The sequence below is a fragment of the Rhinolophus sinicus genome, chromosome 1 (assembly GCF_057876585.1).
Source record: "Rhinolophus sinicus isolate RSI-liver-muscle chromosome 1, RSI-T2T, whole genome shotgun sequence".
NCBI classification, from domain to species: Eukaryota; Metazoa; Chordata; class Mammalia; order Chiroptera; family Rhinolophidae; genus Rhinolophus; species Rhinolophus sinicus.
The window spans coordinates 52,593,433-52,618,970 of NC_142501.1; the positions used below are offsets into that span (position 1 = coordinate 52,593,433).

Below are 25,538 nucleotides of genomic sequence, written 5' to 3' on the forward strand. Positions count from 1 at the left end.
TTTCTTCATATCTCTGGCCCTCCTGCAGCTGCGTCCCTCCCCAGGGGCTGAGGAGTCCAAGGGATGTGGAAAATCAGGTTCTAAATTAGAATTTTTAGAATCCTCAGAGTTCTAACATTAGAAAATAGCTTCTGCCCCTTCCCCCCACACTCCCCCCCAACACGCACCGCCTTCCCTTCTGCCTTTGCCTCTGTCCTGCATTGAGAGAGGTATATTTGTAAAATGGGTCCTGTGGACGCCACCGCTGGCTCACACCTCTTGCTGCAAAAAGCTGCCCTAGGGCTACCCCTCAGTCCTAGGGATGCCCACACCATCAGCAAGGTCTCCCTGGGGAGGAGAGATCCAAGGAAGAAGCTGGTTCATGCCCAGGAAGCAAGCCGGACATGGAATTCCAGGGTCCCTGGTATTCAGAATGCCTCTAAGGGGTAAGTGGTCTTTGGATGGGCTCATCCCCTTGGACTCCTCAGCCCCTGGGGAGGGACGCAGCTGCAGGAGGGCCAGAGATATGAAGAAACCTCTTGAAAGAGCTGAAAATGGCTGCCTCCCACAAGGGAGAGATGATGGAGGCAGGGCTCTGCCGTTTTTAACAAATCTTATACAAGTATTTGACTCTTTAAAATAGGTCTCTCTGTATTCCAAGAAATACCTCCTTGAAAAAAGAAAAACTTTAAACCTCTAAACCACTTCCGCTATGCCTGGAGGTCTCAGTAATGAAGTTTGAAAACCACAGCCTCATATGAAGCTATGTAGGTGTTGTGGTGAAAACTACAATGACGTTTCCCTTTACTGTGGCCCCCAAGAATGAATCCCTCTTCCTCTCCTCCCATCTGTGACCCTTAATTTAGGACTTCTACTTCGTATTGGTTTTTTCCCTGCCTCTCCCAGTCTAGACTCTAAGCTCCTTGCAAGCAGACACCCAGCTCAGAGTTCTTTGTATTTCTAGAACCTAGCACAGTACCCAGCACAGAGTCAAGACTCAGCTAAGTGTTGATGGACAAAGGAAAACGGAAGCATCTTTTTCCAGGCTTTGGAGGGAAAGTGTTTGATCCTTTCTGCATCTGTGTGCTTGGAGCCTTGTCAGTTACTGACCCTGAGCTTCAGTATATTCATTAAAAATTGCTTTGAGTTACATATAATTCCCTTATCTGCACAACACAGCTCACATCTTTAATACCTATAAAAGATGGGGTCCCTGCTCCAAATCTCAAAAATTAGTTAACTTCAGGGTAACGTGAGAAGCACACGTACGTCCCCATGAGAGCAGGGATTTCGGGGATATTTTTTTTTCAATTGTTGTATGCCCAGTACCTGGAACAGTTCCTGGCACGTAACAGGTGCTCCATCAATAATTGTTGGATGAATGAATTAATTTAAAAGTGCTAAAAATAACTACGCATCGAATAAAAACACGCTTTGCCAAGTGCAAAGATACCCCTGTACTCGAATACTTCAGCGCAGCCCCTGGTCGTGGGAGCGAGCGCATGGGATCCAGCCGCTCTGAGAGCTGTGAGGGGCGGACGCGCCAGCCGAGCCGCGAAAGCCGGGAAACTGCTGGCAGAGGTCTGGAGGCGGCCGGCGGGAAGGGCGCGAAGACAAGAGAGTTGCAGGTGCGCAAGGAGCCGGCCAGGGACGCACGAAGTGGCTGCTTTATGCCGCCCGGCGTCTGCCGCTGGGGCCGTCTGTCAGAGCCCTAAGTAGGTGCGCCCCGCCCCCCGGTGGGCGGGCCCTGGACCCGGCGGCGCAGGGGCGGGGCCTGGGTCTCCGCGCCGGGGGCGGGGCCGGACCCGGGTGCTCCGGCCCGGTGTGGGCACGGCTGGTTGACGGGAACGACCGGAGTCCCGGCCACCAAGGGGTGCGACCCCCCACTGGCCCCGCCTTCCCGGCTGCGGCTCGGCCAATCAGAGTGGCTTTTACTGGCGGGTGGGCCGAGCCGGCCCAGCTGCTCCGAGGTTCTGGCATGGTAACGTCCCCGCGCGGGGGTGGAGGGGCCCGGGGCGGTCCCACAGCGCCCCCCGCGGCCCAGGCCGGGGCCGGGGGGCCGGGGAGGTCGCCGGGCGTACCTGGGACCCCGGGGCGGGGAGGGCGAGGGGCATGAGGGGTTAGGGAGAGGAGCCCAGGAGGGGGGATGGGGCGGGGATTTGGGGAGAAAGGGTGGGGGAGGCCATGATGGAGGATGGCGGGGGGTGAGGGTGGTGTTGAAGGGAATGAGAGTTGCGGGACTGGGTGAGGAGGAGAAGGGGAAGAAGTGAAGGGTGGGTTTGTGGAAAAAGGTCGGGAAAGAAGAGGGGGCAGAAGATGTGGAAACCACGGGACTAAAGGAGAGCTGGGGGCCACAGTTTCCTCTCCTGGGATATTTGGCGTGCGACATGCCCCTCCCCCAGTGCTTGTTCCCTTTGGAAGCCGTGGATGCCCCTTAAGACCTCCTCTTTCATTTCCCCTGCATTGTCTCCTGAGGGGAGGAGGGGGCACTGTCTCCTGAGGAAAGAGAGGCCTCCGGCCCCCACCCAGTGCTGGATAGTCCAAGAAATGGGAGAGCAGAGGCCACTTGGACCCAACCCTGGCTCTGCGGTCCTCCAACAATGTAACAACTTTGTGTGACCTTGGGCAAGTCACTACCTGTCTTTGGGCCTCAGATGTCCCATCGATTAAAAAATGAGAGAATGCATAAGAATGATAACCCAGATCCCTTCCAGCTCCAAAATGGAGTGGTTCTTGAGAGAGTTCAGGAGAAGGGGTTCTAGAACGCGGGGAAGCAAAAAAAAAAAAAAAAAAGGGGGGGGGTTGAAGATGGAAGTGAGGCCTTCGGCTCCTGCTGCAGAAAATCCCCCAGGGATGTGGGGGGAGGGTAGGCACAAAGCCTGCAAGGCTGGGACAGGCTGACCAGGGCCTCTGGAATCCCGTTGGAGGGATGGAAGAACTCTTAAGTAGAGGAGGAGGAGATTGAAACCTAACCCAATAAAGATGAAGACCAGAAGTAACATTCTGTTCTTCAGAGGGAGAATAAGACGGCTGGAGCCCAGAGAAGCAACAGAAGATATTTTCTAGGAAGACAGTTCCTTTGGGGAGCAGGAGGAATAATAAGAGAGTGGGGGCTAGGATGGTCTTGAAAACAGGGAGGGAGGGTTGGTGCTGTTTGGGGTAGCTGAAGAAGGGCAGCATGTCGATAGTCCACAGGATAATTAGCTGGTCTCAGTCTCCATGATAATTTTTGGCAATGGCTACCTCTTTCTGACAGACGTGCCTTCCAGCCTTCATTTACCAACACAAGTCTCTTCAAGGAGTGAGTCGGACCAGGTCAACCTGGGGATCACCTTTCTGTCTAAAGATTTCAGGATTGTGTGAGGATTGGGGTGACAAGAAAACAGGAATGAATTTGAGTGTAAGAAACACCTGTGGCACCATCATCCTTGCTGCAAGGAAACTTTGTGGAGTACTTGAAAGCACAGGCTTTGGGGTCAGACTACTTGGATTCTAAACCTGCCTTGGCCATTTAATCTCTTAGAACCTTGGTCAAATTACTTAATTTCTTTGAACCTCAGTTGGTTTATTTATAAAATGGGGATAATAACCTCTGAGATGGTTGCAAGGAGTAAATGAGTGTCATGGTATCTGGCTCATAATAAGCACTCAATAAATATTAGCTGTTAGCTCTTATCATTCACTCTTTCCATTCTCTTCTGTTTCACCATGTTTGTCCTTTTTTCCTTTTGTTCTTTCTTCTGAATCTTCAATTCTGAGATGCCCCTTAGATGTGGATGCTGAAAAGAATTGATTGCATCTTGGGGGTCCTTCCGCTGGTCCACACATGAAGGTCAAAGATCAGTTGGCTCTTCATCTTCTCTCCTATCCCACAAATGCATTTTTGTTCCAGGGAAGATACAGGATCTGCTTCTTTTTCAGGCCCCTTTCCTATATCCTCACACGAGCTACTTCTTGAGATTCTCACCCAGAAGTGTAATAAGATCCAAAGTTGTAAAGGCACTACAGCAAGTGAAATAGGGGAAGAGGTGTTTCAGGAAAGAAAGTATGCACATCGCCCAGGGGAGGCTTAGGGAAGGGAGGGCTTTGGAAGTTCCATAGAAATTCATGTTCATTCCATTGCTCTGTCCTCTGTCCAAAGCATATCAGTATCTAGATCCTTGCCAGGGGTTTCCATTTCAAGTTAAAGATGGTCGTATACAGTTAGTTTTTTATTGTTTAGGTTTTCCCAAGCCAGTATTTGATTCCAGTTACTTTTCCCCAGCTACATAGATCTCTGCCAAGCTGCCTCTCTGTCCCACCACAGTCTTTACCCAGATAATTTATACAAAGGCACCTGGGCATATGTGCACACATGCACACGTTTGCCTCCTTTAGGATATTCTAGTATGCAAAAATCTAATAAGGTGAAGGATGAATCTGCGTTTTATGACAGTACTTTGTGTGCAGGGCCCTGACTAGACACTCAGAGGAGGCTTAAAAGAAAACTCAGTCCCTGAATGTCGGAGTGAGGAGACAGGCAGTCAGTCCCACGTGAAACACCCAGCAGACATCCACAGGAGCAGGTCACTTGGTGCAAAGTAGTGTGGCATTTATCCTGAGGGAACACAGGTAGGAGTGTGTATCTATGGAGGATAGTCATAAAGGTAACTGGAAGGAGGTGAATATTGGATCATTGTAAACAAAGGGAGAGACAAAGTGGCGTAAAAAACACATGGAGTAATCTATGTGCAAAGAGGAGGGAAGCCATTGAGTCAGAAGGAGCCAAGAAGAGTTGTGGCATGGACCTTGTTGAAAGGCTTTGAATTTTGAATGTTAGATGCGAGATTCTATAGGGTGGGCAATAGGGGGCCACCACGGGTTCTCAAGTAAGCAAATGTTGGATCCTTGCTGATTTAACCATGGATTGCAGGGCATATGCTGGAGTGAAAACACAGACATGCTTCGTATGCAAGGACTGCTTTCAAGGGAGTAGGGCTGGAGGGTGGATTAGATCCAGTCCTGGCTTTGTCCCTAACCAGCCGTAGGATCTTGGACCCATTATTCCCCCTCAGTTTTCTCATCTGAAAAAAAGGGGGCTACATTGGGTGGTTGCCAGAGTCCCCTCCAGCTCTGACATCCTGTATTCCCTGAATAACTACTAGGCCTTACCAGTAGCTTTGTTTTATGAGGCCTGTCAAGACCACTCAGTCATTAAGTGAACAAATATTTGGTAGCACCTACTGTGTGCCAGTAGCAGGTTAGGAAAATATAGTGGGGATAGGATATCGGAGTGAGCAAAAACAAAGCCCCTGCCCCTTAGAGTTTTCAGCCTAGTGGAGGCAATAGTTATTTCATTGATTCTGAGACTCACGATTTAACATTTCTGAAGTCAAGATGTATCTTAAAATCAATGGAGTATATGATTTAATTGGCAGCATTTGTTTTTATTAGTGCCACATATTAGTACAATCAGAATTGTACAAATAACTGTAAAATTCCAATGGACAGTTCCTGAAGGGAAAGGTGCGTGGTGTACAAGCACGTAAAGGAGGGCACTGGCTGGTCCCCTGGTTGGGAGGGAGGCTTTCCTGAGGAAATGATGACTGGTAGATGTGAAGGATATGTGGGTGAGGTGTGGGTTGGAAGCAAAATTACCCCAGGCAAAAGGGGACGCTGAGGTGGAGAACTGAAAGGTGAGACCCAGCATCCCAGGCCCTGGCGGGTTTTCGTCTTTACTGTGAGAGCAGTGGGAATGCCATTGACAAGGTTTAAGCAGGGAAGTAACATGGTCTCAGGTGCATTTTGGAGCTTGTTACGGCTGCCGTTTGGAGTGGATATGGAGAGGTCAGATGAAAGGGGTTGGTGGGCGTGGAGGAGGAAATAGGAGTAGATGGATTCAAGAAGTCTTTAGGAGGTAAAGGACTCAGTGACGTATTGACGAGGAAGAGGGAAGTTGTGGCGAGGGACTCATGTTTTTGTCTTGGACAGCTGTGTGGATGGTGCACCATTCTCTGACATGGGCCACCTGGAGCCCGGTAGGACCCAAAGATGGCTATGTACGTAGCATGTGGGAGGGTAGAGAGGATCTTAAGGCAGCTTGAGGTGGGAAAGTGTGGTACAGAGAATTGGATTTTTCCCATATTGATTAGTTTCTGACTTCCCACGCCGAGGAAAGTTTCAGGGACAGGTGCAGGTCTGATACAAGGCTAGAGGAGTTGAACACTGAGACAGGGTGATTCAAGTGGGAGTGGTTTGTCTTATCTCCTTCTCTCCTTAGGACAAGATGGTTGGGAAGAGAGGTAGCACAGATATTGCTGAAGGCAGAGACTAGAAAGCATTTTTAAATGCTGAGCCTTCTCAACGTAAGGATAATTGAGGAAGGGAAGTCAGGCAGTAGCGAGGTGGCTCCTCCTCAGCCAGCTACCACCTTTCCCTGGGCCTCTTCTCTACCACCCCTCACCTTTTAAGCAAAGGGGGGAAGGGAAGAGCCTTTTAGCTACATCTCCACACCTCAGTTCAGTTAAAAAATTTTTTTGAATGGATAATGTAGTCGTATGGGCACATATTAAAAAGTTACAAAAAGGCATATTAGTGAGAAGTCTCCTTTCCACCTCAGTTCCCCTTCCACCGATTTCTTGTGTATCATTTGTCTATGATTTTTATACAGTGATAAAACTTGACAGCACTTTGCTTTTTTTCCTACTTGTTAATTTATCTTCGAGGTTGTGAACATCTTCATTCTTTTTTATAACTGTGTAGTGTTCCACTTTGTGTTTGTGTATAATTTCATAGTTTCTTACTGATGGCTATTTAAGCTGATTCTAATCTGCTGTGTTTACAAATAATGCTGAAATTGAAATCTTGTACAGACATCATTTTGGCCATGTGCGGCTTTATCCACAGGGTAAAGTTTTCGAATTGGAAGTTTCTATATAAAGCGTATTTGTACCTTCATTTTTCATTCATTCATTCAATACTTATTGAGTACCCATCATGTGCCAGATACTGGCAGGTGCCAGGAATCCAGCTGTCAACAAGCTAGATATGATCCCAACCCTCGTGGAATGTTATTATACTCTGTTAAGGGGAAACGTAATTACAAAGTTGTGTGCATGAGGAAACTGAAAAGGGGACCAGATAGAGAATAAATTGGAAGGACCTTCTTTAGGTAGAGTCAGGAAGGCTTCTTAGAGCAAGCGATATTTAAGCTAAGAACTAAAGGATGGGATGCGGCCAGCATCCCATTAGGTGTAGAATGTGGAGACCTAGGCTGATCAAAACTTCACCCAGAGAGAGAGGAGTTCAGGGTCTGGAGGGGAGGAGGAACAGAGCTAAAGAGTGAGCTAGGTGATTGAAAGTGGAAAAGGTCAGAGAGCGAGGGACTAAAGATGAGGCCAGTTAGGGGAGGGTGCTGGGAGTGCAGAGAGGAGAGTCAGGGAGACTAGTATTTATGAAGGACGAGTGACTGTTTTTAGAGGGCTTTGGGATTGACTCTCTGTACCTGAGTGAATTCAGGTGGGGGAACAGGAAAAGAAGCCACTGCCTTCCTGGTTACTATGGGAATGAGAGGCCTCTGTTTAACTGGTTTGAGGAGGCACAGCCTTGCCCACAAGCAGGAGAGGGGATGAAAAGCATGAGGCAGAGCCAGGTCTGTGCTTGTAGCACAGCTTCCTCCATCTTTTCTGTGGCTTTGGCAAAACGGAAACTTCTAAAATAAAGTTGACATCGAAGGGGCATGGCCAGCTGCCTCTGTGCTGGTGGAAGAGAAGAGCAGCCCTACCCAGGGCTCAGAGCTGGGTGTGAGCAGGACATTGGGCTTGGATACCCTTCCTCGGAACTTGGTGCTCCGTTTTCACCCTCACCCCTCTGCGTACCTTTTGCAAAAGCCCATCCTTGCCCATCCTGGGTCCTATGACTTTTCTCTCCCTCAACAGTCGGTTCCCGATTCTGGTCCCCGGCCCCCAGCAGCGCCTGCCCCCTTCCCACCGGGGCCCCCCATGATGCCACCACCCTTCGTAAGTTTTGTGTCTTTCCCTGGGCTTGGCTTTTCCAGCCTGTACCCCCAGCTCCCCAGTCCCTAGCACTGCTGCACGGTTTTTGTGTAAAAAACACCCTCCGCTGCCCTTGGAAGAGGGACGGTCTTGCTGGAGTATTGGGGTAGGAGACGCTGGGATTCCCCTCTCCATCCATAACATTAACAGTTCCCTCTTTGTCTTTTTGTCCTTGGGACACATGGGCTGGGGTAGAAGTGGAAGTGGAAGGGAGAAGACCCCATAGTTGTAAGGGCAGGGTGGGACTGTCTGTCTCTTTCACTACTCCTTATCTGTGTTTTTTAAATATGCCACGCAAGTCAGCTGGACTAGCAGCTGGTGGTCATCAAGTTGGAGAAAAAGGGGTGGGAGGCAGGGGACTGCGGATTGGGTACCTGGACACCTGCCTTCTGGCCTCTTTGGCGAGAGTTGCTGAAGAGCTGAAGCCTTCCTTCCGCCATCTGGTGGTTACACTTCCCTTTTCCCTCTTCCTTCTCTACCTCTCAAGCTGTGTGCTTGCTTGTTAGACCCAGAGGACCCCCACCCCCACCCCCACCACCCCTAGTTATCAGTCTATCTCAGTGGTGAGGAAGGAGGCAGTTTCATGCTTTGTGCTTCTCAAACTAAAGCCTTGGAATTGCCTCAGAGCTAAGGTGGAAGGTTCAGATGGGAGACAAGTGGATGTTTCCTGCCAGGTCCCAGGCTGTGTCTTCTTGGCTCAGTATGTCTTTTTTTTCCTCATTTGCAGATGCCCCCTCCAGGAATCCCCCCACCCTTTCCTCCGATGGGACTACCTCCCATGAGTCAGAGACCACCAGCCATCCCCCCCATGCCCCCTGGCATCATGCCCCCAATGCTGCCACCCATGGGGGCGCCACCACCAATCACACAGGTAATCCTCTCCCCTGCACCAGGGCCTCAGAAAACCCTGTCAGTTTAGCTGTGGGTGGAGATGAGAATGGGCGTCTGGACTTCAGAAACAGGGGAGGGAAGGAAGGAGCTTCAGGCCAGGCCCATGTGGGTTCGTCTGCGGGATGACTGGAGAAAACTCAGGCTAGGCTGAGAGCCCAGAATCCCTCGGGGTTGCCTGAGAAGGTGCCTGTGTGAGGGTCGGCCCCAGCCGTCTCGCTCAGGACCCTGCTCAGCCTGTGCATACCCCCACCCCAGTAGCTGGTTTTTGTCTTCTTTGTATCCATAGATCCCAGGGATGGTACCTCCCATGATGCCGGGAATGCTGATGCCAGCGGTGCCCGTCACCGCAGCGGTAAGCACTGGGGCCGGCAGGAAGCAGGCTCTGCCCTGCGGCACTCCGGATGTGACTTGGAGTTCAGGGACATGGCTCCATGCTTTGCCTCTTCTCGTCGGATGTACCTGGGTCCCTGGCAGCACTCTCCACACTGAGTCCTCCTCTCCGGCCATGTACTCAGCTCTTCTTGTTTCTCACTCATTCCCAAAGGCATATACATTCTCTTTTGTTACTAACCGCTGTGCCCATCTCCCTCAAGGAGCACACTCACGCCAGATACTGCTCACCCTCACAGAGCTAGCTCTGTGCACATGTAAATACGGCTCCTCTTCACATCTTCTTTGTCTCTGGAGGAAACACCTTCTTGTGCCGCTGCTCGGTGTAGTAGAGTCTGGGTAGGATGTAGAATTGGGCATCCACTGTGGAAGGAGTGGGCCTCCGAGGTGGGCTCAACAAAATACTCTCGCTTGAGGAAATACTCTCGCTTGAGAAAAATGAAGAAAGGAGCTGCTGTGCGAGTCCCCCTGGGGTCTTAGAGCCACGGCCCTAAAGGGTGGGGGAAGCTTGTTAGGGAGCAGAGATCCCTGGGAGCAGGACACATGGATCCTGGCCTGGCCTGCTTCTCCGTCCCCCATGGCCTGGGTCCTGGGGGCCACTGGGCTTGGCCCAACCCTTCCCCCTCCTCTTTCTTCGGCAGACGGCTCCGGGTGCGGACACCGCCAGCTGTGAGTCTTCTGGGGGTCTGTTCCCCCCAGGCTCGGAGGTTGGGGGGTACAGGGGAGAGGGGACTAGAGCCCACCCTGGATCATGCCTGTTGGGATGCCAGGGGGCCTGGGACTTTGATGGGACTAGGGGGTATATATTGGGGATGGAGTAAGGGAGGAATAGGTGGGGATAAGAGGGGTGTTGGTGCAAGGACTTAGTGTCTTTCCTTTGGCTTCTTTTCTAGCTGCTGTGGCTGGGACCGGCCCTCCGGTGAGTTCTTCCAGCTCAGGGGTCTCTGGGTAGAAAGGCTGAAAGTGGGAGGCTGATGGTTCAATCTTTGGGGTGCGGAGAAGAACCTTGGGGAAAAGGGCCTTGACCAGCATTCTGTGCCCCCCCCCCCCCCCAGAGGGCCCTGTGGAGTGAGCATGTGGCCCCTGATGGGCGCATCTACTACTACAACGCTGAGGACAAGCAGTCCGTGTGGGAGAAGCCCAGCGCGCTCAAGTCCAAGGCGGAGGTCCTGAGCGGGGCATTCTGGCCCTTGTCAGCTGCCCCGACCCTTCCAAGTGCTCGCTCGCCCGAGTCTCTGACCGTACACACTGTGGTTTCTCTGATCCCGAGGTCCCTGACCACCCTAATCTCCCTAGGAGCTTAGGAAGTCCACCTTTCCCCATGTTGAGCCAGGCCAGGTGGTAGCTAAAAACCGCTGTGTCCCCTATTCCCTGGGTCCCCGTAGCCCCCCAACTGTGGCTGGAGGGCATACCCAGCCCACTGATGTCCTCTGACCCATTCTCTTGCAGTTGCTGCTGTCCCAGTGTCCCTGGAAAGAGTATAAGTCAGACACAGGCAAACCTTACTACTATAACAACCAAAGTAAGGAGTCCCGCTGGACCCGGCCCCAGGACCTGGATGACCTGGAGGGTGAGGACGGGGTGGGCTCGGGCAGGGGCTCTGGGAGGGGCCCTTGCTAGCTTGTGACCCTGTTCCCTTTCCCATTGCAGCTCTAGTCAAACAAGAGGCTGTAGGGTGAGTGACTTGCCGCCTGTCTGTCTGTACTTGGGGCCATCTGAGGGGCGGGAGTGGACTCCATCCCCATGACCTCTGCTCCGCGAGAGGAAGAGCCAGCTCTCAGTCTCCTTGCGGAGTGGTCTTCTCTGGCCCCCATCCTTCTCCAGCCCCTGACCACCTCTGTCCCTGCTCTACTTCTGGACACTGCCTTTCTGGCTCACCTGCAGGAAACAGCAGCAGCCACAGACACTACAGCTGCCTCCTCAGCCACAGCCTGACCCCCCACCTGTGCCTCCTGGCCCCACCCCCATGCCCATGGGCCTCCTAGAACCAGAGCCAGGTGGGAGTGACGATTGTGATGTGTCAGATGCTGCCCAGCCCCTGGAGCAGGGCTTCCTGCAGCAGCCAGAGGAGGGCCCCAGCAGGTGAGGGCCACCGCACGGCGTTCCGGATGCTGGCCTTAGGCAGGCTCCCAGCCTGGTTCAACCCTTGCCTTCCGCTAGGACTGTCGAGAAGGGTGTGGAGGTGTGGGCATGACCTCAAGGGCAGAAGGAGGGGGTGGTGTGCTGCGGGTCATGCAGGGCGCTGCAGCCTCCAGGGACGGGGTGCGGTTTCTCAGTCCCCTTTGCCTCCCAGTTCTGCTGGACCGCGGCAGCCACTACAGCAGGAGGAAGAGGAGGCAAAGCCAGAACCAGAGCGGTCTGGCCTCAGTTGGAGCAACCGTGAGAAGGCAAAGCAGGCCTTTAAGGAGCTGCTGAGGGACAAGGTGCTGAGGGGGGTGCTCCCAGGGCAGGCCTGGAGGGGGCTGGAGGGGGCCAGGCCTCGTGACCCCCACCTGCTCCATTCCAGGCTGTCCCCTCCAACGCCTCATGGGAACAGGCCATGAAGATGGTGGTCACCGACCCCCGGTACAGGTAGGCCTGGGCAGAGGGAGCCAGGCCCTCCAGACCCTCTTCATAGAGCAACTGGGCCAGCGACTCCCTGAGAAGCCCTAGCTCAGAGGCCCCAAGGGGCCAGAGTCAGGAGAGTGGTAGACGGGAGGGTTTGAGGGGAAGAGAAGCTATGGAGGGCCTCCAGGAGGAAGGAGGAATCACGTGAAACATTCAATAAATGCTTGTTGAATTGAATTGATTTGAATTGAGTTAATGGGGGAAAAGGGGCAGGATAGGGCAGAGCCCCGACTGCAGTTTGCGTACCCCAAAGCGCAAGGGCCAAGCAGTCGCAGCGTCCTGGAGCCCATCGTCTCCCCTCACTGCCTCTCCCCCTCCCACCTCTCAGAGACCTGTCTTGCCTCCTTGTACCCTGGAGCCCCTGCAGCCTGCTGTGCCCACGCATGGACCCCTCACTCAGTGCTGTGGAGACCTGTCCCCCGTGTGCCATGATCCTGCTTTGTGGGCTCTGCAGGGCGATTCAGGCTGACTCCTCTGTTCCCCCAACTCCCACCCCAGTGCCTTGCCCAAACTGAGTGAGAAAAAGCAGGCATTCAATGCCTACAAGGCGCAGCGGGAGAAGGAGGAGAAGGAAGAGGCCCGGCTGAGGGCCAAGGAGGCCAAGCAGACCTTGCAGCACTTCCTGGAGCAGCACGAGCGCATGACGTCCACCACCCGCTACCGGTCAGGGACCTGGGCTGGGGTGCCCCGGGGTCTCTGTCCTCGGCCTGCCTACCCACAGTCCATCTGCTCCACAGGCGGGCAGAACAGACCTTTGGGGAGCTGGAGGTCTGGGCGGTGGTCCCCGAGAGGGATCGGAAAGAGGTTTATGATGATGTCCTCTTCTTCCTGGCCAAGAAGGAGAAGGTAACAGTCACTGGGAAGTCTCACACTTCCTGCTTTTGCTTCCTTACAGACCCTGGCCATTCATTTCCCCAAATGCTCCCGGGTCCCCGCTTCTTACTTGGAAGCTGGTGTGGCACTTACACGTCTTTATCTCTGCTCTGGGCCTCCAACCCTGGGCGTGGGCAGCGGAAGGAGTCGGGGTTGCTCTGTCCCCTGTGCCCCTTCCCCTCACTGGGGACATGAAGGCCTTGTGCCTGGCCCTCCTGGGGTCCCCTAGCTTCCCGCCTGTCCCCAAATCCTCTGCCCAGGCCCACTTGGGCACTTCTGGCCTGCCCTGCCTCACCCCATCCTGTCGCTCCCTAGGAACAGGCCAAGCAGCTCCGGCGCCGCAACATCCAGGCCCTGAAGGGCATCCTGGATGGGATGAGCAGCGTCACCTTCCAGACCACGTGGTCCCAGGCCCAGCAGTACCTCATGGACAACCCCAGCTTTGCTCAGGACCATCAGCTTCAGAGTAAGCCCGGGGCCCACTCCCACCTGTCCCTTCCCCTTGCTCACTGACGGGCCTCCAGGGCCGCCTCACAGCTCCCCTGCACCTCCTGCCCTCCTGGGCGGCCAGGAGTCCCTGTCCGTCTCTGGACTCGGGAGCCGCCACAATGCTCAGGACGCTCTCTCCCTCATGGGGTCCACTGTTGACCTGGAGATTATGTGTCCTCGGAGGAAGAGCTATGGGATGGGAATCTGAAGGCCTGGAGATGATGGTTTTTATAGCCGATGTGAAGATTGTCTTAAATTGTCATGAGCTGGTCACACATGTTACCATATGCTGTTCCTGGCCGGTGATGACTGGCTAAATCAGAAATTCACCTTCTGAAGTTGCATCAAAGCTCGATTGGTTCCTGGTTCCATAAACCATGAAACCTCAGATCTCAAGAGAACTGATTTCATAAACGTGATGACCTCCAGTAACTAAATGTATAAGACCTAAATTCTTGCTAATTTTTTTTCATACAATTAATTAGTGATCCCTCCCCAAGAACCCCACTCCGGTGGCCTCAGCCACAGAGCCCTCTGTCACCTCGCCGCGTCATCCTGGCTCTCCCTGGTACCTACGGGGACAGCATCCTTGAAGCAGTGGGGTGCTGGGGCTGAGGGTGTCCCCTGGGGCGGTGCCCACTGACTCTCCTCCCTGCGGTTAGACATGGACAAGGAAGACGCACTGATCTGCTTTGAGGAGCACATCCGAGCTTTAGAGAGGGAGGAGGAGGAAGAGCGGGAGCGGGCCCGCCTCCGGGAGCGGCGCCAGCAACGCAAGAACCGGGAGGCCTTCCAGGTATGTTTGCCGCCTCGATCAGAGCTCAGCTCTGCCTGCATTGTGGCCTCCCACCTGTGCCCTGCCTCCTCTGCCAGGCCCACTGTTCCTCTGTGCCCAGCCCTGCCCCAGCCCCACCAGGTCTCTTGCTGCTCGCTGTCTGCCCCTGCCGTGTCCCCTCAACTCAGCCCTGCTCCTCGAGGGAGACGAGATGTATGCGCCACCCAGAAACTGCCAGCAGAGAGCACCCTAAAGGCACAGCCTGGCAGCTGGGCCAAGTTTATGTCTCTTTGGTGGGGAGCCAGACAGGCATCGCTTTTTCCCAGCTTGGAGGTGGTAGTAGTGAGGGTTACTTAGCCGTAACACATGGGGAAGTTGAAACCAAGTCATGGAAAGATTGTGCTGCAGGCAAGTTTCTGTTCTTTGCCTCCCAGCCTGGCTCACTCTCGTGTTTTAGTCTGTCCCTCTCTGTATTTACATTCTTTCCTTTCACATTGCTCTCTGCTTCCCCATCTGTATCTCTTCATCTCTGTCTCCCTGGCCTGCATTTCCTCAATCTGGATTGTCCCTGCCCCTCCTGCCGTCCCTCTTTTCCTCCCCAGTCTTTGGCTCTGCCTCCTTCCCTGTCTCACTCTCCCTATCACTGGACTCTCCCTGCTCAGACCTTCCTGGACGAGCTGCACGAGACAGGGCAGCTGCACTCTATGTCCACCTGGATGGAGCTGTACCCAGCCGTCAGCACTGATGTCCGCTTTGCCAACATGCTGGGCCAGCCGGGTAAGGCAGCCGGGCTCCCCTTCTCTGGCCTGGCTTCCTGCCCTGCTGGGCTCTCTGCACTCCCACTCCTGGGTCCTGTCCTTGACCCCACCCCCAGGCCTTGGGAAGCTGCCGCCCGCCAGGCCCCCCTCCCTCCCTCCCCCACAGGCTCCACCCCTCTGGACTTGTTCAAGTTCTATGTGGAGGAGTTGAAGGCACGATTCCACGACGAGAAGAAGATCATTAAGGACGTCCTTAAGGTGAGGCAGGCGTGGGCTTGTGAACGGGTGCAGGCTGGGGGCAGCGTGCCCCACACTGGACGCCCTGACAAGTCCTGTTTGGCAGGAGCATTGCAGCTCACTTCAGCAGATACTGTGATGATACTTTACCTGCACTGGGGACACAGAAATGAATAAGATACCATTTCTGCTCATAAGGAGCTCGCAGCCTCATAGGAAGGTAGACGTGTCAACTGTTACACAGAGGGACAAGTGTTATTAGAAAGATGAGAATCAGAAGAATTGACATTTGAGTCGGTGGAGGTCCTGGGCATAGGGGACTACAGGAGTGAAAGTGGGGTGGGGACAGAGCATGGCAGGTTTGAGGAGCCAGGAGCGTAGCTAATCATAAACTGGTAGCTCACAGATATGTTCCTCCTGATCCGTACAGCGTTTTAGAAAAGTTGGGAATTTTTGTCACATTTTAAGATCAGGAGATAGCACATAAAAATCTGGATCTACAGCTTCTCTTGGGAATTTGGATTATCTAGAAGCACTGGGCTGGTTTTGCAAGGTATTCAGGGACCCCCCGCCCCCCGAGATGCCACTGCATTTTAGAAGGGGCACGTCATCCTTATCTTCACTACTTCTTATCACTTCCCTGTGGTGGCACTGAGTTCAGCTGCCATTTACCGTCGCAGTCGCACTGCACGTTGCTTTTCTTACACTGGAGAAGTAGTTCTCAATCTCCATGCCTATCAAAGATGGAAAAGGGAGCGATAGGCTAAGAGAGACTTGTGTTTCAGATGAAGAAAACAGAAAGCTTATTTCTTTGAGGAAGTGAAGACCATTCTAATGCTTTTGAGGAGGCGGTATGCACATGTGTGAGGAGCAGGACCATGGAGGCAGACTGCCTGGGCTGAAAGAGCTTAACCACGTACTGGTGGTGTGACCTTGAGCACATTGTTTAACCTATCTGAGCCGCAGTTTCTTCATCTGAAAAAGGAGAGTTTTCCACCAAAGTATGCCTACTTATGGAGAGGAGTAGTAATAACGTGGCACCTGTAAGATGAGAAGGGCCTGAGAAGAAAGCTAGAAACGCCCCACTGCACACACAGCATTTCTTTGAAGTCCTATGTTTTGCCTACAAATTCATGCAGGTGTTGTATTCTAATACCACATGACTTCTCTGCCTAATACAAACTTAGTATTTTTAAATTACTGACCTCAGGTAAGACATGTATTGTCTGTCCTGTGGCTTCCTCTATTCTCTGGAACCACATGTCCCAGTTTGGAAGTAGAGCCCTGTGTGTAAAATTCCTTGAATGCTAGAACAAGCAGTTTGAATTTTTATCTTGTAAGTAATGGGGAGCCCGGGAATGAAATGATCAGACGACGTCTTGGAAAAGCCCTGGTGAGCGTGCGGAGTGGTATCTCATACTGAGGAGCAGGTGACACTAGGTGGTTAGTACCTGCGGCCTCAATACTACTGACAGCGATAGTGGCAAGTAATTCAAATAAATGTTGAGCTTGAGTCATCCTGTCCTGACTCCCTCGCAGACCTGTGCCCCGCTGGCGGGGCCACTTGGTAGAAAAGTCTGAGTGGCCCTGGCTTCTTGAGGCTGGGTCAGAGGTGCGGGAGGTGGGCAGGGAGGCCAGTCAGGAGGCTGTGCAGTGATCCCGGTGGGACATGCGTGTGGGCTGGGCCCGGGAGTGGCAGAAGAGGAAAGAGCTGTGGCGCTCCAGCTGTTTCTGAGACTCCCCAGGTTTCCTCAGCGGTGCCTTCGGACGAGCAGGGGGGAGTTATGCTCCTTCCTGTTCGCAAGTACAGCAGCTTGCTTCTCTTTTCTACTTCGAGGTTCTGCATGATATTTTTATTGACAGAAATGTTTCTGCTGTTAAAAAAAGTTTTAAACCAGCACGATAGTCACTCATTCACAGGTGTGTGTGTGTGTGTGTGTGTGTGTGTGTGTGTGTGATTGAGGGAAAGGAAGAAGTGAGTTGGAGTTGGCAGGAGGGGATGATGGCGCCATTGGTGACAATTAAGCAGGAAGAACAGGGCTGGAGAAAACAGGAATTCCATTGGGGGAATTATTCTCAGAAACAACCTGGAGCAGGGAGGAATAAAGTAAATAGCATATATTCAATAGGATAATCATACAAAGTAGACGTATCTAATCCCAGGAGAGCTAAATTTTATTGGACACCTAACTTTTAGCCACCGAGGGGCTGGTACTGCCGACAGGCCTGCAGGAGGCCTATCCTCGCTGAGTCCTGTCTCTTCACTCCTCCAGAGAAAGAAGCTTCCTTAGACAGTTCCCCTTCTTGGGCTCCTGCCTATGGAAGGCCGGTGAGCCCAGGAGTCCCCGTGGCACCCCAGTCAGGCGAGCTGTGCTGGTGCCTCTCATCCCACAGGATAATGCTAAGAGCCCCGGACTTGGAAGCACTGGCAGACAGAAGATCTGGGCCTGGGAGATCCATGGGGCGTGGGGCTGGGGAGAGGTCCTCACGGGAAATGATTGTTTGGGGGGATCTGCTGAATTTGAAGTGTCTATTAAATATCCAGTTTAATATAGGTCTGAACATGAGAGGTGGGAAATGAAATTCCTAGGGACAGTGCAGATTGCAAAGACTAAGTGCTGTTCAGGGGACAAGTGCGTATAAGAGAGACAGTAAAAGAAGTCAGAGAGACAGGAGGGGACCCTGGAGAGGGGAGCAGTGAAGACGTGAACAGCAGAGGTGCTGAGGACCAGGTGAGCTGAGCGAGGACCGAGAAGGGGCCCTATTGGGACATGAGCAACCTTTGGGCGAACAGTGTCCATGAAGAGGGTAGGGTGGCTGCAGCACGTGCTTTAGTCAGGTAACTCCTGGCTATTTATTGGTGGAGACCTCCCAAGCAGTGGCTCTGAGCCTCACTTTCCTCATCTGTAAAATGGGGATAACTTATAACTTGTGAGAATTTAATAACATTTGGTAGTGTCTTGCTTATGATAGACTCAATATTCATTTTTATTTGTGCTGCATTTAAAGATTTTGAAGCAAAGGAAAAGAGGCAAAGGTTGTGAGCTTAAGGAAGGTGAGAGCAGGGTGGCAAGGAAGTTCCAGGTTAAGTGAGGTATGTGCCTGATGGAAGGAGCCAGTGAAGAGACGAGATTGAAGCTTCACTTCCCCACGAGAGATTGCTATGTTTGAGAAGGGCTGGAGAGCGTGGGTTGAGGAAGTCCTCTCCGAAGGAGCAAGAGCGTGCCTTTGCTCTCAGCAGGAGAAGGAGCAAGAGCGTGCCTTTGCTCTCAGCAGGACGGCTGGAGCCGGTTACGGCTGTGTGCAGGGAGAGGGACAGGCTGGGCCTGCCCCGGGGGACTGGAAAGCCAGACTGCAAACTCCAGCGGCTCCACTTCCCACCAAGTTGTCTTGGGCCGAGTGAGATAACTTTCCTAAAGCTCTGCTTCATTGGGGTTTGTGAGGATTAAATGAGAACTAGGATTTGTGTTTCAATTTTGACAGGTGAGGATTCAATGAGATAATGTGTGTGAAGCACTCAGCTTGGTAGCTGGTACATAGTAAGCACTCAATAATACAGCCAAAGGGTGGGACCAGCAGAGGCTGACTGAGCAGCAGGAGGGTGCAGCAGGGGCCCAGGCTTTAAGCCAAAAGAACAAAGAACTAATTGTGAAAAAGTCAGGCATCTATCAGCAGACATCACACACACACACACACACACACACACACACACACCCCTCCCCTCCCTCCCTGTGTGAGCCAACCCTCCAGCAACTGTGACACCAGGGTAGGCCTGGAGGCTTAACCATCAGAAGGTGAGGACTCGGGACAGCTCGGTTTCTGAGCGCATCCCACTCCCGTGGGTCTCCTGGGGAGGGACTTCTTGAGCATCCCCTAGTCGGACCCCTATGCCTGCCCGGGAGGTGCCCCCTGCTTCATGCGCTGCTGTGCCCACAGGACCGGGGCTTCTGTGTGGAGGTGAACACAGCCTTTGAGGACTTCGCCCACGTCATAAGCTTTGACAAGAGGGCTGCCGCGCTGGACGCAGGCAACATCAAGCTGACCTTCAATAGTGTGAGGGGTCAGGCCGGGCGGGGCTGTAGCCAGGGCTCCTGCTCAGACTCACCCCTGTGTCTTGTTCCATTCCTTCTCGCTCACTGTCCCAATATAACCACCCCCAGTTCAGGGGATGACGGTAGGAGCCCACACCCCAACTTCCCACCTCCTAAGGTATACCTGAGGGGGGCCCGGGCACCCACCCTCCTGGTTGACCCTGTTCTGTGTGCTTTCTGCCCTCAGCTGCTGGAGAAAGCAGAGGCGCGGGAGCGAGAGCGGGAGAAGGAGGAAGCACGCAGGCTGCGGCGCAGGGAGGCTGCCTTTCGAAGCATGCTGAGGCAGGCCGTGCCGGCCCTGGAGCTGGGCACCGCTTGGGAAGAGGTCAGGGCTGCAGCCGGGCGCCACACCGCCCGTCCTGAGGGCAGCATTGCTGCTCCACCACTGGTGGCTCACCCCGGTCAGCACAGCTGGCTTCGGCTCCGGCTCCCTTCCTTCCTCCGCCCCAGCCCTGCCCTGTGCTCACGGCAGCGCCCAGGCCGTGCTGGGGTCGGTCTCATCAGCCGTGCTCTCCCGTTCAAGGTCCGTGAGCGCTTTGTGTGCGACTCAGCCTTTGAGCAGATCACCCTGGAGTCGGAGCGGATCCGGCTCTTCCGGGAGTTCCTGCAGGTACTGGAGGTGAGGCACACCTGGTCCGCTTAAAGCCCGTGGTGAGGCAGAGCCGGGCGCTTGAATACCCAAGGCCAGCCGCACCGTTTTCCAGCCCTGCAGCTCTCTTTTCTGGACAACTTAAGGGGGGGCGGTCCTAGATGCCCTGGATAGGCTAAGTCTTGAGCCTCGGGGGCGAAACAGCTTTTAGGTTGCAGGGCCCTTGCTGAGTCTAACCCTGGTGCCTTCCTCACCCCTCGCTTTGCCCGTACCAGACTGAATGCCAGCACCTCCACACCAAAGGCCGGAAGCACGGCAGAAAGGGCAAGAAGCACCATCGCAAGCGCTCCCACTCACCCTCAGTGAGTTGGCAGGTAGAGGGAGGTGGGTGAGGCTGGGCTGTCTTGGGGAAATCAGAACCACTTTTCTTACTTTTTCCCGACATCACCTCCCCTGGAAGGAGATTTAAGGATTCCTTTGGCCCTGGATCCTGCTTTGCCCCCAATTCCCAGACTTGAGGGCCTCTGAAGGCCAGGGAACCTCCATGCTGACATGTTTCTACTCATCTGCCCAGGGCTCCGAGTCAGAAGAGGAGGAGCTGCCTCCACCGTCTCTCCGGCCCCCCAAACGGAGGCGGCAGAACCCTTCTGAGTCTGGCTCTGAGCCCTCTTCCTCACTTGAGTCAGTTGAAAGTGGGGGTGCTGCCCTTGGAGGACGGAGCTCCCCATCCTCCCGCCTTCTCCTTGGATCAGGTAAGAGTTGAGAGCTAGAGAAGTTGACCCAGACCAAGAGGAAGCCCTGGGGAGCCCCCGTCCCAGAGCGGAGAGTGGATGGGAGGGTAGGAAGAACTTCCCATCCCTGCCCAGGGAGAAGGGAGGAAAACTGGACTGAGACCTCAGGCAGGCCCATCTGAGGAATGAGCAGACAGACGGATGGACTGTGGCAGACGAAAGGGTGAGCCCTGCCTTCTCCCATGGGACTTAGACGGCGGGGTTCTCTATCTCCAGATCATGGCCTTCGGAAAGCCAAGAAACCAAAAAAGAAAACTAAGAAGAGAAGACACAAGTCGGTGCGTAAAGAAGAGCTTCTGCCCACGGCCCGGCTATCGTGAGAACTTCCACCCGCCTCCGGGCTGCCCGTCACAGGAACTGAGGCGGCGGCTCTGGGGTCTTACAGAACAGTCCAGAGAGCGAGACAGACCCTGAGGAGAAGCCTGGCAAGGAGAGTGAGGAGAAAGAGCCAGAACAGGACAAGGACAGGGAGCTCCGGCTGGTCGAGCTCCCTAACCGCTCCCCAGGTTTTGGAATCAAAAAGGAGAAGGTGAGAGGCAGGCCCATGGCCCGGCCCAGGTCGCACTCTGTCCGGGCGTCCGCAGCCCTCAGGGGAAGCGCTGGGTGAGCTGTGCCTTTGTTCCCCCAGACGGGCTGGGACACATCAGAAAGCGAGCTGAGTGAGGGTGAGCTGGAAAGACGGCGGCGGACACTCCTGCAGCAGCTGGATGACCACCAGTGACCATCCCGAGCTGCGCAGCCTCGGGTCTGTGTGAGGCTGTGGCTCCACGACACCCTCGCCATCTGCCAGACGCCTTCCTTAGGCTGGTCTGCGTCCACTTTTTCTCAAGTAACCCCACCCCCAACACACCACTGCTGGCACCTCCCCAGGTTGCTCGTGGTGTTGAAGGGCCCCCCCCACTTCCCGGACAAGTAGCGCAGTCCTTGCCCTCAGCCCCAGACCAGAGATTGATGGTGTATGGCACGCGGGGTGGGTGGTGCCGGGAGATAAAATGTGAGAAGGGGCCTCCAGGGAAGAGGGACAGGCTGGTGGACACAACCTGGGTGGCAGAGGGTGGGGTCCTACCCTCTAGCATCGGTGCCTGCTTCTGCCTGCCTGGGCCCGAGGGCTCGACCACTCCTTCCTCCAACCCTGGGATCCAGTGGATGTGTGTTTTGTTTTGTTTTTGTTTTTTAAATAACAATATTTATAACATGACCAGTGGCTCTTTTGTCTTCCCCATATGCAACTGGGACCCGCTGGGGACTAGGCAGGTCCCCCCATGGCCAGCAGAGGGCACCAGCGTCTCGTGACAGGCCTGCCTCCCTTTGTGTGGTTGGAGGGCACCCAGCCGGGTTCCCTTCTCCAGGCTTCTGCGCTCACCTCCCCCAATCAGATGGCAGCTCTGCCCAGCCTGCTTTCTATCCCTGTGGCTACGATCAGGCTAAATGGCCACCTTAGCCCTCCACACTCAGAAAGAGAAGACAGTCAGGCCTGGTGCTTCAAGCCTTTGTTGAAAGAAGGGCTAGGGTTTATGTACAAGAGAGTAGGGAGGTGGTACATGTACAAAAATGACTGGGCCCCTGCATTCCCTTCCAGGACCTAAGAAACTTGCAGGGGACTGAGAAAATAGCCAGCTAAAACCACCGTGTCCCCCGCCCCCCAAAATAAAAGCTGAGGAAAGGAGGTGAAGATGCTGTTGGCACACCCTTTCTCTAGCTGTCTTAGGGCTGGGGCAGAGAAAACCCCTTTGCCCACCTCAGCAAGAACTGAGTCAGCTTGGAATGGAAAGGGCCAGGTCCAAGGGCAGCGAGCGTGGCATCTCTCCTCTACCCTTATCACTAGGGCACAGCTGAGCGGGGCACAGGCTTACGAGGGCCTTGCTCCTGGTAAAAGATGATCTGAGATTGGCAGGGTCCCAGGGCTCCCCAAGCCTGGACATTCCTAGACCACAGCTGACCATAGGGCTGTGAAAAGGAAGGGAGAAAAACAAGGGAGAGTTGCTTTCTCTCGTCCCTCTGGCTCTAATGACAGAGGGGCTTAGATGCCCCAATGTAGGCTAAAGCTGGAAATGGTTTCTTCACCCTGGGCTGACCCTTGGTGGGTGACCCTTCGGGAAATGAAGTTGAAGACCTTGGGGGCAAAGTGCAGTACTGGAGGCACCAGGGCCATCCCAGGCTCCACAAGACCTGGGGCCCAGTGGCGGCAGGTGAGATGCAGCTTTGACAGCTGGGTAGACACCGGGTTGGGAGCAGCATAGCCCTCTGCTGGGCCCTTGGCCGATTCCAGGGCTCCATGTCCACTGGCAGGACTCTGACGGTGGAAGTGCTTCTGCCTCCTGGAGGGTCTCAGTGGGGGCCTGGAGCCCGGGGGGGGCCACTGGGTGGTGTGGCACTCCTGGCTTGGTGGCGAACGACAATGGGCTGGCAGTGGAGGCCTGTGGGGGAGACAGGCCCGTGAACAGGCAGGCAGCCAGGCTAGGCCCACCCGTGGTAGGACAGCCCGTTCAGGAGCAGCCCACAAGCAGGGCCAGAGAGGAGCCAGCCATGAGGCCGATGAGGGAGACGCGTACAAAGAGGCTGGAGGAGACGGTCGGGGTGGTTGGGGCTCTGTTTTCAGAGGTTCTGGTGAGGGTGAGTGGAGGCCACTGGGCAGTGGCAGAAACAAGGTTGCCTCGGCGAGAGCCAGAATTTGGGAAAAGACTCCACATAGACTAGATATCGGGAAACGGGTCAAGTGAATCGGATGCTCCTGTGGCAGAAGCTACGGCCAGAGCTCTCATGAGGAGAGACCCCAAGGGGGAGCAAGAACACAACGCCTGGCCCAGGAACGGAGCCCGAGGCTCAAGCCATCAGAGGCCGTGGCCTGATCCCACCCCCCCACCCTCCGCTCTGGGAGCTCCCTACGTCTTCTATCTCTTAGTAGAAGCTAGGACAGCATTAGAAGCTAGGACAGGGAGAGACACCACTTCCCTGAGGGCACATGCAGGACATAAGCCACGCTTCTCAGAGCATGGGGCATGCAGGAGGCAAGTCTGTGTCCCTGCCACCAGGAGGCAGCCAGAGAATGGTACCACGCCATGCAGAGGAGAGGGCTGCCCGGGGGGCCTCAGCAGGAGCGTTCTGGGAGGTGGGCATGCAGAGGGCAGCTGTGCTGCCCAGTACCTGTCAAGGGCCCCAGCCTTGGGGGTTAACAGTTTGACTCATCATGGTGGGCTGCATCGCAGAAGAAGCGTGAGCCCCGCTTGGCAGTGCGGGCCGTGAAAGGGACACTCTTCAGCACTGTGGCCCAGGAGAGAGACACCATGGTCAGACCCCATAGGGGTGGGGTGGGAGGAGAGTCCAGGGTGCACGGTTGGTTGGGGGAGCTGGGCCCCGTGCCCAGGCCCCAGGAAGGAAAAGGGCCCCACCTGTGATGATGTCCTCAATGGTACCATCCTTCCCCTCGTACACAGGCCTGTGCTCCTTGGCCTGGCGCCGCCTCAACTCTGCAATTAGCTCCTGCTGTTGCCACTTGTTCCGCTGGGATGGGGTCTAGAGGCGAGCATTTGAAGGACATGGAGTTACCACTAACCTACCACGGGGAGCGCTTCTGCCCCGAGGTGCAGTCAGGATGTCCTGAATCATGCGTGGCAGCCCAGCCCCCATCCCTGCCTGGGAATCCCCCCCAAAGCCCCTCTCCCCATCCCATTGGACGCCAGCCCCAGGCCCTCTGGGTGGTCTGGACTCCAGTTTTCCATCTCCTCCCCCTCCATTTGCTCCACCCCCCTAATCCTTCCCCTGGTCTCCTGGCCCTGCTCTCGTCCCACCCACCTTGGCATCCAGTTTCTTGGCTTCCTGAGCCAGCTGCTTCTCCCGCATTACTTCCTCCTGCTTCTTGCGGGCTTCATTCTCCTGTTCTGCTTCCTAAGAACCGTGATGGTGGGGGTGGGGAGCGGGGGTGAGGCTCACACAGGCTGTGAGGGGAGGGGCTGACACTGAGGGTGGAGAGTGGGTGGCAGTGGGACCAGCAACCCCAGGTGGCCACCCTGGAGGGGCACTTCCTGCCCCAAACAATGACAGGAAGGGCCTGGGCCCCCACCCTGCCCACCAGTTCACAGCTAAGAGGCCTGTGGCCAGCTTCCCTCGCTCCCTCCCAGGACTCAGAGGAGGAGACGGAAAAGGCCCAGACTTGAAGCCCAGCCCTCTTTCCCCATACACCAGTTTTCTCTTGTCTTTTCTTTCAAAGCCTCTCTTGTGCTCACCTTGTAAGAACGAATGAATCGGACAAATACTGGGAAGAATACAGAAGGAGGCGTGGTCTTGGGGCTCTCACCGAAGTAGCGCACAACTGCGTTGTAGGCCTCCTGGGGAAGGGTGGGCAGGAGGGGTCAGCCTGGTGGGGAAGGAGCAGCCAGCTCCCCACCAGGGACAGGAGGCCCAAAGAAAGCAGTGCCCAACCCTGTGGCCTGGAAAAGAACCTGGGCTCCCGCAGCTTCCTAGAGTTTGTCTCCAGAAGCAGCTGCCTGCCTCTCCCAACGCCCTCTTCCCCCCACATGAAGCCAGCCAGCCAGTCACTTAATAACAGTTCTTTGATCCAAGAACCAGAACTAAGCCCAGCTAGGGGGTGCCCAGTGCGTGGCCCTGGCTGCCCCGCCCGCCTCCACCCTGCGCTCACCTCAGCCGTCTTGGCATCGCGCTGGAGCTTGTCCAGTTTGCCTTCATTGGTGCTGAGGAAGTTCCGAAGGACACTGTTGTCATGTATGCTGCACTCCCGTCGAATCAGCTCCATGCCCCGGCCCAGCTCTTTCACATCTAGCAGCACGTTCTCCAGGGACACTGTGGTCACCAGAGCCCAGGCTGAGGCCCGCCCAAGGGCCTGACATGCCCACCTCCCAGCCCAGGGCTACAGTGAACACTGGCCCTCCCCCTCAGCACGGGCTCAGGAGAAGCCTCTCAGGTTCTCACGCTGGTAGACACAGAGGGGGACACAGCAACCTAGGGGGGCTCCCACGGGCAGGGAAGAGGAATGGAGGCTGGGAGCTCATGACCCCAAACTGCAAGGTAGCAATGGAAG

General features: G+C 54.9%; 2 protein-coding genes across 16 annotated transcripts in view; one reads left to right on the forward strand and one right to left on the reverse strand.

The window, feature by feature from the left end:
• The first annotated feature begins 397 nt into the window (after nucleotides 1-397).
• PRPF40B (pre-mRNA processing factor 40B) lies at nucleotides 398-21,701 on the forward strand. Of its 9 annotated transcripts, none has more exons than XM_019724644.2 (26): nucleotides 1,769-1,960; nucleotides 7,896-7,976; nucleotides 8,740-8,883; nucleotides 9,190-9,255; nucleotides 9,935-9,962; nucleotides 10,187-10,212; nucleotides 10,349-10,459; nucleotides 10,743-10,863; nucleotides 10,944-10,968; nucleotides 11,178-11,375; nucleotides 11,587-11,716; nucleotides 11,800-11,864; nucleotides 12,399-12,563; nucleotides 12,638-12,746; nucleotides 13,089-13,239; nucleotides 13,925-14,058; nucleotides 14,700-14,814; nucleotides 14,962-15,053; nucleotides 18,969-19,085; nucleotides 19,311-19,448; nucleotides 19,647-19,742; nucleotides 19,988-20,074; nucleotides 20,287-20,464; nucleotides 20,720-20,781; nucleotides 20,889-21,032; nucleotides 21,132-21,701. In XM_019724644.2, exons 1-26 carry the CDS (start codon nucleotides 1,958-1,960, stop codon nucleotides 21,222-21,224), a joined length of 2,679 nt encoding a protein of 892 aa, XP_019580203.1. In that variant the 5' UTR covers nucleotides 1,769-1,957; the 3' UTR covers nucleotides 21,225-21,701. The 9 variants fall into 9 exon arrangements, with proteins under 9 accessions (XP_088655372.1, XP_088655374.1, XP_088655377.1 ...); XM_088799265.1 differs by having other exon boundaries at nucleotides 1,782-1,960; nucleotides 10,349-10,534; XM_088799246.1 differs by lacking the exons at nucleotides 1,769-1,960; nucleotides 9,935-9,962 and adding an exon at nucleotides 398-425 and having other exon boundaries at nucleotides 10,349-10,534.
• Nucleotides 21,702-21,978: 277 nt separating this feature from the next.
• The window catches only part of FMNL3 (formin like 3), a 50,261-nt gene continuing 46,701 nt past the window's right edge, over nucleotides 21,979-25,538 (reverse strand). For 4 of the 7 annotated variants that reach the window (XM_074325717.2, XM_019724636.3, XM_019724634.3 and 1 more), the window contains 6 exons: nucleotides 25,140-25,300; nucleotides 24,727-24,828; nucleotides 24,296-24,388; nucleotides 23,893-24,016; nucleotides 23,648-23,764; nucleotides 21,979-22,920 (listed from right to left, as the gene is read on the reverse strand). In XM_074325717.2, the coding sequence (XP_074181818.1) occupies nucleotides 23,673-23,764; nucleotides 23,893-24,016; nucleotides 24,296-24,388; nucleotides 24,727-24,828; nucleotides 25,140-25,300 (572 nt within the window). In that variant the 3' untranslated portion in view covers nucleotides 21,979-22,920; nucleotides 23,648-23,672. The remainder of the gene's footprint in view (nucleotides 22,921-23,647; nucleotides 23,765-23,892; nucleotides 24,017-24,295; nucleotides 24,389-24,726; nucleotides 24,829-25,139; nucleotides 25,301-25,538) is intronic. The other 3 variants (XM_019724637.3, XM_074325718.2, XM_019724635.3) reach the window with 1 other exon arrangement.

Bases quoted from the DNA above. Each gene is read 5' to 3' on its own strand.
- PRPF40B (XM_088799265.1), top strand. The intron at 19,743-19,987 runs GTGAGGCACACC...TGCCCGTACCAG, and splicing joins AGTTCCTGCAGGTACTGGAG to ACTGAATGCCAGCACCTCCA. The intron at 21,033-21,131 runs GTGAGAGGCAGG...TTGTTCCCCCAG, and splicing joins TTGGAATCAAAAAGGAGAAG to ACGGGCTGGGACACATCAGA.